The sequence below is a fragment of the Mauremys reevesii genome, linkage group 21 (genome assembly GCF_016161935.1).
Source record: "Mauremys reevesii isolate NIE-2019 linkage group 21, ASM1616193v1, whole genome shotgun sequence".
Taxonomy (NCBI): domain Eukaryota; kingdom Metazoa; phylum Chordata; order Testudines; family Geoemydidae; genus Mauremys; species Mauremys reevesii.
In genome coordinates, this window is record NC_052643.1 from 1861713 (window position 1) to 1877224 (window position 15512).

At 54.3% G+C, this 15512-nt stretch overlaps 1 protein-coding gene and 1 long non-coding RNA gene across 10 annotated transcripts in view; one reads left to right on the top strand and one right to left on the bottom strand.

The window, feature by feature from the left end:
• EPHB2 (EPH receptor B2) overlaps positions 1 to 15512 on the top strand; it is a 254352-nt gene that overhangs the window by 79107 nt on the left and 159733 nt on the right. For all 8 annotated transcript variants that reach the window (XR_005590322.1, XM_039508880.1, XM_039508882.1 and 5 more), the window contains exons 2-3: positions 5582 to 5646; positions 9228 to 9912. Coding sequence is in view for 7 of the 8 variants with exons in the window: in XM_039508880.1 (XP_039364814.1) it covers positions 5582 to 5646; positions 9228 to 9912 (750 nt within the window). In the remaining variant the exon portion in view is untranslated. The remainder of the gene's footprint in view (positions 1 to 5581; positions 5647 to 9227; positions 9913 to 15512) is intronic.
• On the bottom strand, positions 513 to 14205 carry LOC120387771. 2 transcript variants are annotated; one of them, XR_005590324.1, is made up of 3 exons: positions 14121 to 14205; positions 1269 to 1363; positions 513 to 656 (listed from the first exon to the last, which is right to left on the bottom strand). It is a non-coding gene; the product is annotated as an uncharacterized LOC120387771 (long non-coding RNA). The 2 variants fall into 2 exon arrangements; XR_005590325.1 differs by lacking the exon at positions 14121 to 14205 and adding an exon at positions 5369 to 5447.

Consider the following 15512-nt stretch of genomic DNA (forward strand, 5'->3'; position numbering starts at 1 on the left):
GCTTGACTTGGAGCGTCCCCGAAGATGCACCCTGCGTGTGCGCCGCACGTTACTCAGACCTAGGAAAGGGATCTAATCCCTGCTATAACCGCAGCCCTCAGTGCAGCGTTAGCCAGACTCTCCGTCACACACTCTCACATGGGACTGTCTGGGATGCTCTCATTGGGGTCAGGAGGTATTTTCATCCCAAGCCTGTTTTCAGGCAATTAGAGCTTTCTGCAAACAAGCACCCTTTGGGCAGCCGTTTCAGAGAAGGCTGCTCGCTAGTTAAGATACGGTCTTCTGTGGAAGCATCAGACTTTCCCTGAACCCAGCCTTCCGTGTGGGCTTTGAAGGTGGAGGAAATTTGTTTAGAAATAACAGTTAACATATTTTTTCCAATACATTTTAGTGTGAAAGTCGAGCACGACACAGAAAGACAGTGTAAACCCTAAGCACACAGGCCAAGAGCAAACACAGCGACTCATAGCTACGCTAATGAGAGGACTCCTCCAAAGGAGAAATCATTGTCAGTGCTGTCTCATCAGGAACCTAGCTCATTGTGGGTTTTAAGTCCTGCTTATACGCTGGGGTGACTAGATGCAGTTCCGTTGCCAGTATTGTAAGGTATCTTGTCAGCGCTAATACAGCGGTGTGTGAGGATTGCTGGCTCGCTCCTACAAAAGGTATTAAGGAGAAATGGTCAAGAACAAAACTTGAAGAATAAGATTATATCGTGTATGTGGCATAGGCCCTGCATTTTACTTGTCCCCACGGGGGTATGCCCGAGGCCCCGCCCCCACTCCACTCCCACCCCTGAGGCCCAACACTTGCCCCGCCTCTTCCTGCCCCCATTCCGCCCCCCCATGAGGCCCCTGCTCGTTGCTCTCTGTCCTCCCCCAAGTTGCCAAACAGCTGTGGCTGATGGGTACGGAGCACCCACTGTTTTTTTTTCTGTGGGTGCCTGTGGTAGGTGGCATGCTCATCCGGTAACACTTCCAGCGGCAAATGGCAGCAGCGTGGTATCTGGATCCCCCAGTGCAGCCCAGTTAGCCCAGCTCTGTGGGCCTGGGCCCCCACTCACCCTCACTGGGTCTGACTGCATGTGTCCTCACTAGGCTGCCTGGAGGGAGCCTGCATGCTTCCACACTGCTAACCGGGAGCATCTCTCCAGCAGGGCCCCTCCAGGGTCACAGCCTCTGATTCCTCTGTCTTCCCTACCGGCCCACTGCATACCTGGCAGTGTTTGCGCTGCCAGCCCGTCCCCTGCCCTTGCCTTTGGGGCTCACCTGGCCCATGTTGTGCACTGTGTGCGGGTTAACAGAGCCCGTGCTGTGTGGTTCCATCGCCCAGGCGGCCAAGCATTCCTGGGCCTGGCCTATTCCTAAACACGAAGAAGCAAAAATCAAAGGGATTCTGTGTTTAAAAGTAAATCAATCCCTGAATGAAAGGCTGAGATGGTAGAAACCCCGTGACCTGTGTCACCCCTCAGCAGCCCCAAATCCAGCCCTCCCTGCTGTTACCATGCTCAGCCCTTTGTGGTGGATGGGGGCGGGGGGCCCAGGCACGGGACTGACCATGTGGCAGAGTGCAGGGGGTGGGAGAACGTGGAGTGGGATGTGGGGGTCTTCAGTTTCCAGCTCCCCACCCCTGCAGCCCGGGGGGGCACTGTGAAAGCTCCTGTGTACGCTGCAGCAGTACCCACCCCCAGGCTTGGTGTGGCTATTGTTAACATGGGCAAAACAATGTATTTTTCCTAATTTTGTTCAGAGAAATGGCTGGACAGTTTTATCTGAAACTTTCCAGAACATCTGAGGCTGACACCTGGCAAGGAAAATTTCAGACTGAATGGTTACATGCTGGCAAATTTATAAGAAACTGAAAGAAGGATCTTACAATGGACAGTATCTGGCAGCCTTAATGGCCATCAGTGCTACCTGCACTGTCTATAAAACATGGTCTATTTTATTCTCAGTCCTGACTGGCTGGAACATCATCTGACCTAAAGCCTTCGGGGCCCATACGGCCTGGAAAATCAGCCTTAATGTTAGTGTAAAGTTTAATGCCGTTTAAATCCTTAAATCAGGTGTTTTCCCTGTGCAATACAATGTGCTTTTTGGCAGCGCTGCTGACCATTATTCTTACCATGCAAAATGGTGGCAAAACGTCGTATGCTTTTACGTTTCAGCAGCTCTTTAAGCAGAGGAGCCTCTATTACCGCTCGCTGGGCTGCAGCTCCTGAACTGCCGTTTCCGAGCTGCTGCCATGTATTTCATTAGAATTATATATTTTTAAAGGGGGAAACCCACCCCTGGAGGAGCAGATTTCACCCATGGACGGTGTGAAATGGCTGGGCTGCCGCCCCCTGCTAGGTACAGATTGTGGGTGAGGCAAGGTTGGCAGGGCCGTCCTCAGAGATGGACCAATGCCGGGGCTCTCCAAGCCGAGCCTGAGCACCCCGACGGCTCAGACTGCTGCCGCTGCTTGTGCACGCGTGGCACTTAGGGACAAATGCCGACCCCAGTGCAGAATGGACGCGTTCCTCTACGCAGGCGGGCAGGATTGGCAGCACAGTACCACTGCTGAACCCAGCTACTTCAGCGCTTCCTACGTGGAGCTTAGGCAGACCAGGGAAGGGGTAGGGTGGGGGGTGGGGGGGGCTACCACCAGGGGCTGCTCTCGCCTTAGGTAGACTAGGCAGCTGCCTAGGGCTGCAGATTTGGCCCGGCTGCCCCTCTGTCATGACAGAGAGCAGCTAGGCCAAATCCGTGTGGTATTGCGACCCCGTGCGCCAGGTCACAACACCACTCACTTGAATTTGGTGTGGCTCCCCCTCCATCGTACAAGGAAGAAAGGAGAGCAGTAGAACAGAGACCCTGGACTTCAGAAAAGCAGACTTCGACTCCCTCAGGGAACTGATGGGCAAGGTCCCCTGGGAGAATAACATGACGGGGAAAGGAGTCGAGGGAAGCTGGCTGTATTTTAAAGAATCCTTATTGAGGTTGCAGGAACAAACCATCCCGATGTGTAGGAAGAAAAGTAAATATGGCAGGCGACCAGCTTGGCTTAACAGTGAAAATCCTTGCTTGTCTTAAACACAAAAAAACAGCTTACAAGAAGTGGAAGATTGGACAAATAACCAGGGAGGAGTATAAAAGTATTGCTCAGGCATGCAGGTGTGAAATTAGGAAGGCCAAATCACACTTGGAGTTGCAGCTAGCCGGAGATGTTAGGAGTAACAAGAAGGGTTTCTTCAGGTATGTTAGCAACAAGAAGAAAGTCAAGGAAAGTGTGGGCCCCTTGCTGAATGAGGGAGGGAACCTAGTGACGGAGGATGTGGAGAAAGCTAGTGTACTCAATGCTTTTTTTGCCTCTGTCTTCACAGACAAGGTCAGCTCCCAGACAGCTGCACTCTGCAGCACGGTATGGGGAGGAGGTGACCAGCTCTCTGTGGAGAAAGAAGTAGTTCGGGACTATTTAGGAAAGCTGGACGAGCACAAGTCCATGGGGCCGGATGCGCTGCATCCAAGGGTGCTAAAGGAGTTGGCCGATGAGATTGCAGAGCCATTGGCCATTATCTTTGAAAAATCATGGCGATCAGGGAGGTCCCGGATGACTGGAAAAAGCTAATGTAGTGCCCATCTTTAAAAAGGAAGAAGGAAGATCCAGGAACTACAGGCCAGTCAGTCTCACCTCAGTCCCTGGAAAAATCATGGAACAGGTCCTCAAGGAATCAATTCTGAACCACTTAAAGGAGGGGAAAGTGATCAGGAACAGTCAGCATGGATTCACCAAGGGCAAGTCATGCCTGACTAACCTAATTGCCTTCTATGATGAGATAACCGGCTCTGTGGATGAGGGGAAAGCAGTGGATGTGCTATTTCTGGACTTTAGCAAAGCTTTTGATACAGTCTTCCACAGTATTCTTGCCAGCAAGTTAAAGAAGTCTGGGCTGGATGAATGGACGGTAAGGTGGATAGAAAACTGGCTAGATGGTCGGGCTCAACGGGTAGTGATCAATGGTTCCATGTCTAGTTGGCAGCTGGTATCAAGTGGAGTGTCCCAAGGGTCGGTGCTGGGGCCGGTTTTGTTCAATATCTTCATTAACAATCTGGAGGATGGTGTGGACTGCACCCTTAGCAAGTTTGCAGATGACACTAAACTGGGAGGAGTGGTTGATACGCTGGAGGGTAGGGATAGGATACAGAGGGACCTAGACAAATTAGAGGATTGGGCCAAAAGAAATATGATGAGGTTCAACAAGGACAAGGACAAGTGCAGAGTCCTGCACTTAGGACGGAAGAATCCCATGCACTGCTACAGACTAGGGACCGAATGGCTGGGCAGCAGTTCTGCAGAAAAGGACCTAGGGGTTATGGTGGACGAAAAGCTGAATATGAGTCAATAGTGTGCCCTTGTTGCCAAGAAGGCTAATGGCATTTTGGGTTGTATAAGTAGGGGCATTTCCAGCAGATCGAGGGAAGTGATCATTCCCCTCTATTCAGCACTGGTGAGGCCTCATTTGGAGTACTGTGTCCAGTTTTGGGCCCCACACTACAAGAAGGATGTGGATAGATTAGAGAGAGTCCAGCGGAGGGCAACAAAAATGATTAGGGGGCTGGAGCACATGACTTATGAGGAGAGGCTGAGGGAACTGAGATTGTTTAGCCTGCAGAAGAGAAGAATGAGGGGGGATTTGATAGCTGCTTTCAACTACCTGAAGGGGGGTTCCAAAGATCTAGACTGTTCTCAGTGGTAGAAGATGACAGAACAAGGAGTAATGGTCTCAAGTTGCAGAGGGGGAGGTTTAGGTTGGACATTAGGAAAAACTTTTTCACTAGTAGGGTGGTGAAGCACTGGAATGGGTTACCTAGGGAGGTGGTGGAATCTCCTTCCTTAGAGGTTTTTAAGGTCAGGCTTGACAAAGCCCTGGCTGGGATGATTTAGTTGGGTTTGGTCCTGCTTTGAGCAGGGGGTTGGACTAGATACCTCCTGAGGTCCCTTCCAACCCTGAGATTCTATGATTCTATGATCGTGACCAGCTGCCCTAGGCCTAGGCAGAGAGGTGCAGCACACTGAAGTTTTGCCTAACGCGCCAGATTGTCTTGAGTGGCCTCTGTCTGCCCCTCCATGGATCAGCCCGTTACCAGCCTAAGGGAGGGACTGCAGACCAGCTCCCCGTGCCCCTGGAGAATTCTCCCCAGTGCACGAGCTGAGCTGGGGCCGGGCTTGGTGCCAAGGGCCGGATCCAGTGCCCCCTGGAGGCAAAGGGCAGGCTCTCCGTGGATCTCGCCCTAGCGGAGCATGGGCCCCCCTCCTTGTTGAGAGCTAGCGGAACCCCAGCTCTGGAGTGGGTCATCGGTGGTACGTGAAGAGACAAGAAGCTAACCTGGGGCAGGGCTGCTCACTGCCCAGGATCATAGCTGGTTTCTGCCCCAATCTGCTTGTTAAGGCTCCTGCCCTGAGCCATGACTGGAGGCCTTCCTGGGGTGCGTGACTGGCTCTCCTGGTCCGGACTCTGCTGTGCTGCTCACTCGGAGCTGCCTACTGTTGCTTCCCAGTTATCGCCCCTTGACGGCTCTTTCTTGTAATCTCCCCGCAGAAACGCTAATGGACTCCACCACGGCGACGGCAGAGCTGGGCTGGACAGTGCATCCTCCCTCAGGGGTGAGTTCTCTGTTCTCCTCGGGACGTGGGCCCCTGCATCCATGGGCTGGGGTAGGCCTCAGATTGGGGCTGATTAGCAATCCTGGATGTTACTGTTTACAAAAAGCGATTCACTGAAACAGGGCCAAAACCAAAATAAGCAGATGGCAAACACTCCCCCCTCCCCATTCCTGAATTCTGAGATTTTGAAAATGTTTGAAATGGGGTAACACTTTAAAAAGCATCTGTGTGATTAGGAGCCGAATTCCCATTGGCTGCCAATTGTCAAAATGTGGCAGTGTCAGTTATCTGGGCTGGAAAAGGCCAGGAACACTGAACCCAAACAACCCGCTGCGGGCCCAGCGCCCGTCGTGAACTGGCTGAGAACAGCAAGTGAAACTGGCCTGGCTTCTCTGTCTGGTCAGGGAGCAGCTCAGCTCCTGGAGGTAGCTGCCGAAGGGTCCCGCCGTTCCCCTCTCCTAAGGGACAGTGGCAATAAGTGCTGCGGTCCCAGGGAATGAGCACCGAGGAAGCCAGTCACTGTGGGCCAGATCTGCCAGTGGTGACGCCCTGTTCGCTCGGAGCAATGGGAGGTTGCTGGAGGAAGTACTGAGTAACACCCAGTAGCGGCCTGGGCACTCGGGTCTCTAAGTGGAGCGCACGTCCGAGGAGGTTCAGTGAGGTAATTTGGACTCTCCCTACACTTCACTCTGGCGGCTCTCTGAGAGTTAGCATTGAATTTCTGCTGGCGGTAGGCGGTGGAGGGGTCTGCTCTGGGAATGATGAGAGGCACACTGGGAGCTCTGGCTAGTGCCTTGTGCTGGGTAAGGCAGCCCTGTTCACAGGGAGGCTTCTGCCCAACACATCACGGTTCATGTCCATGGGAAGCTGTTTGGCTTCTCAGTGAGCAGGCTTATGGATCCGCCAGTCCAGCCGGCTGGGATTTTGTCACCAGTGCCTACCAGATTCCCCCTCTTGCTGCACTCCAAGCCGAGTGTGCTGCTTGGCATTTCCAAAGACACTCACTGCCTTGTGCTGCTCCCGGCCAAGGTTCAGCCTGGAAAAGGATTTTACCTCCAAGTTAGGAACTCCTGAGAAAGCAGATTCCCGTTCCCGTGGAATGTCTGCCACGTTTGTAATCATGGTGGGACCAGTGGGGGAGATACTGCGAGGCTGGGCCATTAACAGGCCTCTGCTGGAGAGGATCCTGGTAAAGACGTGACCTGCTCGCAGATGGGATTCACATCCCTGCCGCGGCCCCACCACACAGCGCCCAGAATGCCAGGCGCGCCCCCCCCCCCCTTCCATCTCCTGGGAACAGAGCATGGTGCTGGGCAGCAAACCCTATTCACACGGGTCCAATCTGGATGCTGAAACAGGGCCGTGTGTCCCAGAGGGAGAGTGAGTGATGTTCACCATCCTGAGAAGGCCAAAGCCCATGTGGGGGGCAGGTGGATGGTGGGTGCGGGCTGGGGTGGGATCTGTTTCAGCTTCCCAGGTGATGGTCTCCCAGTCAGCAGAGAGTGAAGCTACAACAACCACATGCCTGGCCCGGCTGGCCGTGCCGCCTGGAGGTGAGCAGGGCAGCCCCCTCTCCTCGTCAGGAATGGCGAGGCTCCTCTGCTAGGCTCACTAGTTCTTGTCTCTGCAGAAAGGGGTGGAGGCCTGCTCTCCCCCATCCGTGTTCTGCAGGCTGTTCAGGGAAGGCTGTGCCAGAATGGGCTGTAAGATGCCCCCTGCCCCATGGGTAGATCCTGCAAAGGCTCAGGCTGCCTTTCCCGGCAGAGCGGGGCTGCGGGCGAGAAGGAAATACTGCACCGATATGCCAGTGGAAAAGAGGGGCTGGCGGGGCAGCTCATTCCTTTAGCAGAGCCCACCTCCTGGGGCACGGGGCCTCCTAAAACCTGTCATTGTAACCCGCTGGTGTGTGTGTTCCAGGGTCCCCTTGGGGAGTCCTCAGAGGACAGGAAGCTGTTACAGCCCGAGCCAGGAAGCTTGGCTCTTTAGTTCAGGCTGTGTTTAGTTTTGGAGGTCCCCAGTTCAGCCCGTGTGCTGGCCAAGAGAGCAGCCATCACATGCTGCTCTTATTGGCTGTACTGTTGGGCCAGGGATTAGTCGGGGGCTCTGGAGTGTCTCACTTCTTGGCTGGTGGTTGAGTCCAGCCCAGGCTGATGCCTTGTGTAAAATGAACCGACAGGTCTCAGGCTAGTTCCTAGTATCCCCGTTCTAGGAGCGTGGCATTAACGGAACCCTTTCTGGAAGCCTTGAGGAAGCAATGGGCCCCGGAGCCCAAATTCCACGGTTGACCCCAGGCTTCAGGCCAAGGTTGCAGGCGGAGTGGGAGCTTGCGCTGCCCCCTTGGTGTCTGTTCTGTGTGGAACAGAGGCCTTTGGTCTGCACGGTCCCTGCTGATGCAGCGCCTGGCACAGCGCGTGCACGTTCTCGCACTCAGCGTCAGAAAAGGAAAGTAGACAATGATGTTACAGCCCCAGTTTTCTCTCCAGACCATGCAAAGCGCAGTGCTGGGTTGGTGCAGTGGCTCCTACAACTCCGCATCCGTCCCATCTCGGGGTGGGGACAGGCGGCAGAGCTCTGGATGAGGTTATTCACCAGGCCCCCAGCACAGACAGGGAGCTGCGGAGCTGAGACGGCATTTTACTTGGAGAAAAAATATGGAAACACACAGTAAATTTCCGAGACATCTGCCTCCATCATAAAGGAGCACGGAAAGGCACAAATACCCTGCAGTCAATGGAGTTTTGCCATTCACTGCAGTGGAGGCAGGATTTCACCCCTGGAGTCCGACTCCATTGCCCTTCTTTGGGTTGTCAGTCATAGCAGTGCAGTGGTGAATCGCTGTCATTCAGTCCCTCTGCCCAGCTGTGAGGGACGGCTCGGGGGGAAGGTGATGGAGACCCTGGTCCTTCATGGTTTTCTTTGCAATTTACTTTTTAAAATGTCAAGTAACCCTCCCCCTGTGACAGTGGAACGGGCCGGGAGGTGAGAGCCCTTCCAACAGAACCCAGGCTGTGCTAGACACATGTAGGTACTTTAATGACCCTCAAGGAGTCTCCTCTGCCAATCAGTGCAGTATCAGTATCTCCCACTAACACGAGTGGAAACTAAGTAACCACCCGGGAGAATAGAGCCCCTAGCCTGTGTGGTGGCTTTGTCCTCTCCCTGCGGTGGCAGGGTAGTGCACCACTATGTATCCTTCGGCTGCTCCCTCCCCAGCTCCCTCCTTCGCTGTATCAGCCATTCCCAGCACCTGCCTGCGTGGCGCATGCGATGAGCGTGAAGTGTTTGAGGCGTGTGCCCTGGCTCAGGGAGCATGGAGACTGGGAGGGCATTAGACTCTGGGGTGGCTGCCCCTAGGCAGAGCCCTAGTGTAGATACGACTGACCCTGGTGCAGCGCAGTTTGTACTGATGCAGCTGACTCCACATTGAAAGTGGCTTCTCCTCTTCCCCATGCAGCCTGAGCCTTTGCCTGTCAGGGGATGAGGGGGAGGCAGGGCCCCCACCAGGTATGTAAACGGGCTCAAGCTGACTGCCAGTGAATGTAAATGTAATGCAGCCCAGTGACTCTGTGTCCCATCCACAGTGGGAAGAGGTGAGCGGATACGACGAGAACATGAACACGATCCGGACGTACCAGGTGTGCAATGTCTTTGAGTCCAATCAGAACAACTGGCTGCGGACCAAGTACATACGGAGGAGAGGAGCTCACCGCATTCACGTGGAGATGAAATTTTCCGTCCGGGACTGCAGCAGCATCCCCAACGTTCCCGGCTCCTGCAAGGAGACCTTCAATCTCTACTACTTCGAATCTGACTTTGACTCGGCCACCAAGACCTTTCCCAACTGGATGGAGAACCCCTGGGCAAAGGTGGACACCATCGCGGCTGATGAGAGCTTCTCCCAGGTGGACCTGGGTGGCCGCGTGATGAAGATCAACACCGAGGTGCGCAGCTTCGGGCCGGTCTCCAAGAACGGATTCTATCTGGCGTTCCAGGACTATGGGGGCTGCATGTCCTTAATCGCTGTCCGGGTCTTCTACCGCAAGTGCCCCCGAGTGATCCAGAACGGGGCCGTGTTTCAGGAGACGCTCTCGGGAGCAGAGAGCACTTCGCTGGTGGCGGCCAGGGGGTCCTGCATTACCAATGCAGAGGAGGTGGATGTCCCCATCAAGCTGTACTGCAATGGGGACGGGGAGTGGCTGGTGCCCATTGGACGGTGCATGTGCAAGGCTGGCTACGAATCGGTGGAGAACGGGACTGTCTGCAGAGGTAACCATTTCTCTTTGCTTTTGTTAGGATGCTGCGTCCTTAGCGTGGGAACCTGTGATTGCACCAGGCCAGGGCACATAGGGCACAGCCCCCTAGCTCTTGGAGGTGCCTCCGAATGCTGCTTCTCCTGCAGGCAGAGGGAAGTTGGCTGGCACAGATTCTTTCACATGTTGTCAGCAAACCTACACTGCACAGTGGCTTTGTCCCGTCCCTGCAGTAGCAGCAAGTCTGACTGCAGCACGTATCCTTTGGCTGCTCCCTCCCCAGCTTCCTGCTCCATTGCTCCATCAGCCATTCCCAGCACCTGCCTGCCGGGCAGTGGCTCTTTGGCAAACTCTCGGTGACTAGGATTTGCAGGAGAGATTGTGGGCCCCGGTTCCTGTCATTGGAGGCAGGTGGGAGAACCTGGGCTCTGTGGGCATTGCTCAGGGTGAGGAATTAGGATTTGTAGCTTTAATCTGCAGTTCTGTCAACCTGACAGTGCCCTCCGCAGCCATGGAGGGGAACAATAGGGGAACAACCCAAACAAAGGCCCGAGGGAGCACACTCTGCCTAGATCAACAGATGGGCCTCGCTGTGAGGGCTGCAGCAGTGGGTGTGTGCGGCTCGTCATGGGAGCTTTGCCTGCTCTCGCCTGCACTGGGCAGCACCCTCCAGTCCCTTCCATTCATTCTGCAGGCTCTTCGTGAGCCCTGGGAGAGCTGCCATTGGTTCTAAACATGGATCTGGCTGGCTGATCTCCATACACCTCTCTCTGTCGTTTGCTGATTTCCCATCACTATGGTCCCTGTTCATAGCCTGCTTGGGCTGCCTGTCCATGTGCCTGGGGGCACCGTGAACGCATGCTCCTTCTCGCTAAGCTTCTGCTCAGACATGTGCGCTCCTGTCTTTCTGAGCGAGTCTGCCCATTTGTGCCCGGGTCTGGGTGCCCGCTGGTGTGTACCGTGGCCAGGCTGACCCACCCTTGCACTCCCGAGCCATTTGAGGGACGCGCGCACACACAGACAGGGCATGTTCCAGGCAGGCTGATCTTCCAGCCAATCTGCACTTCACCTGGGAAATGCCAAGTGGAAGGCTCGCCCCCGACTGGTGCATTGCCTGATTGCAGCACCCGTGGGTCAGGCAACTCAAGGATGCCGGGAGCCCTTAGCTTTGCAGGGCAGGATTACGCTAGCCAAGCAGAACAGGTGGCGAAGGGATAGGTGGGCAGAGTCCCTCCCTGCAGCAGCAGGGCCTGAAGGGGAGTCCATTCTTAGGGAGAATTGTGATCCAAGGGATTATTTTTAGATTGTAACAGGATGTCCAAATTACAGAGCAGTGTCTAACAGAGGTACTGCTAGGAGTGGCTACTGTGGCAGGGAAGGGAGAGCAGCAGAAGAGGGTCTCCCAGGAATGAAGAACTTTTGCTTGCTCACCTGCAACTCGGCTGGTCTTCCAGCCTCCTCCCCCAGTTCCACTGCCCCCCTCCCTCCCATCTCTTCAGGCCCTCTCACACTCATGGTGCCAGTTCCCATCTTAGCTGCTGCTTCTTGGAGATAAAGTTTCACTTGCAATTGCCTGGAGACTCTGGGGGGAATCACAGATTCCTCAGCAGATAGGCAGGCCCTGGGCGAACCAGAGAGATACAAGCACAGGAGAGACTACCAGGGCCAGAGCCTCCTGCAGGCACAGAAAGTCAAGGTCTGCCAGTCCCACTCCCTGCTCAGCAGCCAGGAGAACTCTCCCTCGAGGTCCCAGCTAGCATGACCCTCCCTCGCTCTCCGCTGGCACTTTGTTTATCCCTGAGAACTCCATGATTAGCCCCTTCTGCCGGGCGTTGGAGAGGGGCTGCACTGCGACTGGAATACAGCTGAATCAGCGTGATTTCCACTGGGCTTTGCTGAGGGTTCTGGCTGGAGCAGCTGTACCCTTCACAGTCCTGGGGGGTGGCAGGAAGGGCCCAGAAATGGACTCGGGGTCACTTTGGTCTTCCCAGTGGTCAGACGGAGCCCCGTGTCTTGCTGTTCACAGCTCCTTCTAAAGGAACCCGAGTCATGTGCTGCAGGTAGGGGTGGGTGTGTTCTGATGCCTGGCTGGAGGCGTCAGGGATTTGAATCTGGTTGTTTTTCTGCGGTAACAGATTAAGTGTGAGTCATGTTTTTTCTGTTCTCTGTCGGCTGTGGTCATTGAAGGGCTGGTTCTCTGGTTAATCACTTAGGGCATGTCTGGATTAAATCATCAGTTAATGGGAACATTCTACATCCTGGTCCTCAGGGTAGAACCCTGCTTTGTCTGCAGCTGAGGACTGAGGCATCAGCAGAGTTGTGTGTGGAGCTGGGGGGGCAGCTACAGGGCAGGGTAAGGGGTTTTGGTGGAGGAGCAGATGTACAGAGGAAGAGTGCAGAGTGTCATTGTCAGGGGTGACTCTAGACATTTTGCCGCCCCAAGCAGGGCGGCATGCCGCAGGAGGCGCTCTGCCGGTCACCGGTCCCGGGGCTCCGGTGGACCTCCCACAGGCGTGCCTGCGGAGGGTCCGCTGGTCCCGCGGCTCCACCGAACCCTCCACAGACACGCCTGCGGGAGGTCCACTGGAGCCGCCTGCCGCCCGACCGGCAGAACGCCCTCTGCGGCATGCCGCCCCAAGCACGTGCTTGGCGTGCTGGGGTCTGGAGCCGCCTCGGTCATTGTATTGTGCCAAACTCCATCCGATTGCTTTGGTGACCAGGTGGAACCACGGTGGGTCACCCCACTGGGTGCTCCCTTGTCTGTTTCCACCAGCCCCTCCAGAGTGCTGCCTGCAGCCCAGCCAGGGAGTAAAGGTGACAGCGCTGGTGTAATAGACTTAGGCTTCTGTGAGGTGTTTGACTTGGTACCGTGTGACATTTTGATTTAAAAACCTAGAGAGAGATGAGAGTATCCTGGCGCACATCAAAGGGGTTCAAAGCTGGCTAACTGATTGGTCTCAAAATGTGATTGTCATAATTGAACAGGTGGGTTTCTCGTGGGATCCGGGGATCTGTTCTTAGTCCTACATTACTTAAAATTTTTATCAGTGTTCTGGAAGAAAACAAAATCATCACTGATAGTCTGCAGATGACTCAAAAAGTGTGTGTGTGGGGGTGTTAAATACCAAAGAGGACAGGTCACTGATTCAGAGCGATCTGGATCGCTTGGTAAATTAGCCTGACACTACATGTAAATGTTACATCTAGGAACAAAGTGTGTAGGCCGTACGTCCGCGATGAGGGACTCTAGCCTGGCCAGCAGTGTCTCTAAAAAGCTTTTGCGGGCGGTGGATAATCAGCCGAACATGAGCACCCGGTGTGACACTGTGGCCAAAAGGGCTATTGGGATCCCGGGGATGCATAAACAGGGGAATCTCGAGTAGGAGCAGAGAGGTTATTTCACCTCTGTACATGGCACTGCTGCGACCGCTGCAGGAATCCTGTGCCCAGTTCTGGTGTCCTCAGTTGAAGAAGCATGAGGATAGACTGGAGAGGGTTCAGAGGAGAGGCAAGAGAATGATTAAAGGATTAGAAAACCTGCCTCATCCTGATAGACTCAAGGAGCTCCATCTATTTAGCTTAACTAAAATAATGTTAAGGGGTGACTTGATCACAGTCCGTAAGTAGCTACCTGGGGAACAAATATTTAATAATCGGCCACTCAGTCTTGCAGAGGAAGGTCTGACATGATCCAATGACTGAACGTTTGAAACTAGACAAATTCAGACTGGAAATAAGGCGTATCATGGAATCATCATAGAAGATTGGGGTTGGAAGAGACCTCAGGAGGTATCTAGTCCAACCCCCTGCTCAAAGCAGGACCAAACCCAACTAAATCATCCCAGCCAGGGCTTTGTCAAGCTGGGCTTTAAAAACCTCTAAGGAAGGAGATTCCACCACCTCCCTAGGTAACCCATTCCAGTGCTTCACCACCCTCCTAGTGTAGATTTTTGACAGTTAGGGTAATTAGCTAGTGGAACAATTTATCAGGGGCTGTGGTAGATTTTCCATCACTGAAAATGAAGAGTGGATGTTTTTCTCACAGATCTGCTCTAGGAATTACTTGGAGGCGAGTCTCTGGCCGGTGTTATAGCGGAGGTCAGACTAGATGATCACAGTGGTTCCTTCTGGCCTGGGAATCGATGAACGTCTGACTCACTAAGCTAGCGGTCACTATGAAAGAAATTGGTCACAGGGCCGTGCCGAAGGGACACGGTGACTTACCAATGGAGCAGGGCCTGGAGACCAATATTCCTGTTAGAAAAGGGACGGTCAGGAGAATCCATCCCTGCCTAAGCCAGAGTAGAGGCAATTATGCTCCCTGGTCCGGGGCTCATTTCAGTCCTGGTGCAGGATACGGCAGCCATCTGTGGGCCATTGTTGTGTTTGCAGAATCTCTAGGATGTCATAACTTTCTGGCCTGTCCCCTCCTGCCTGCTCTTTGCCCACCCCACAGTGCCCCGTGCAGAGGGACCACGTGCAGCAGCTGCCATATACCCTGCTTGTACCGTGACTGGAGCACAACATCTCTGTGATACTGCCTCTGCACCTGGGGAAATGAGGCTTTTCTCTCCTTCTGCAGGCCCATGTCCTTGCTCTCTCCTACCCACGTTCAGGCCTGCTCGACACTGAAAAATTAGACCAACCTAGCTGCGTGCTGTAGTTGGGTCGACCTAACCCTCGGTGTAGATGTGGTTAGGTCAACAGAAGGATTCTTCTATCAACTTAGGTACTGCCTCTTGGGGAGGTAGGTTACCGACATCAGTGGAACCCCCGCTTCTGTTGATGTGGGAAGTGTGCTCCAGCGACACCACAGCAGCGCCGTAGCTGTGCCGCTGATGTGGCTGTAGCGTAGACATGTCCCAGGGTCAGCCACCACGGTGCTGGCTAGGGTGACCAGACGTCCCGATATTTAGTGTTCGTCCCATGTCCCGATATTTTGCTCCGCCAGCAGCACTCGCCCTTTTTTTTTTCCTGCGCCGGCAGCGCTGGTTTTTGCTCCTATGGCAGCATTCGACTTTTTTTTTTCTCTGCCGGCGGACCCCTGCCCTCCCCCCCATGTGTCTCGATATTTTCTTCCTCTCGTCTGGTCACCCTAGTGCCGGCTCAGAGGCTGCTGGAAAGGGAATGCTTCTCTCTGGCAGACTTGGAGATGATGGTAGTAGCTGGGGTGTTAACAGGATGCAGGCCAGGGTGGAGGTGTGGGAAGGGAACGTGGCAGTGTGGTTGGAGAGAGAAGTAAAGTTTTGCAGCTGTGTAATGTACTGACAGGGGAACTCCCAGGCCCAGGAGCAGGATGGATGGTGGGGGAGAGAGAGCCAAGGAAGCTGTTGCGATAACGGGAGGGAGGAAGAAAAGCGTGCGAGCCTGTGAAAAGGAGTGAAAAGAGCCAGTGCAGCCAGGGGGCTCGGATTGGCTCCCGGGCAGACACAGTTATTGAAACATTTCATTGCAGCCAACAGAGCCGTCCCTTGTCCAAGCTAAATATAAAAATCCCATTACGGCCCCGATAGCATCTTGGCAATCGGTGTCAGGACGGGGTTTCTCCGAGATCAATTATAGATATGGCGGAGGGGATTGTGAAGGGAAAGGTGCATCCTAATGCGCTTGCTGCGG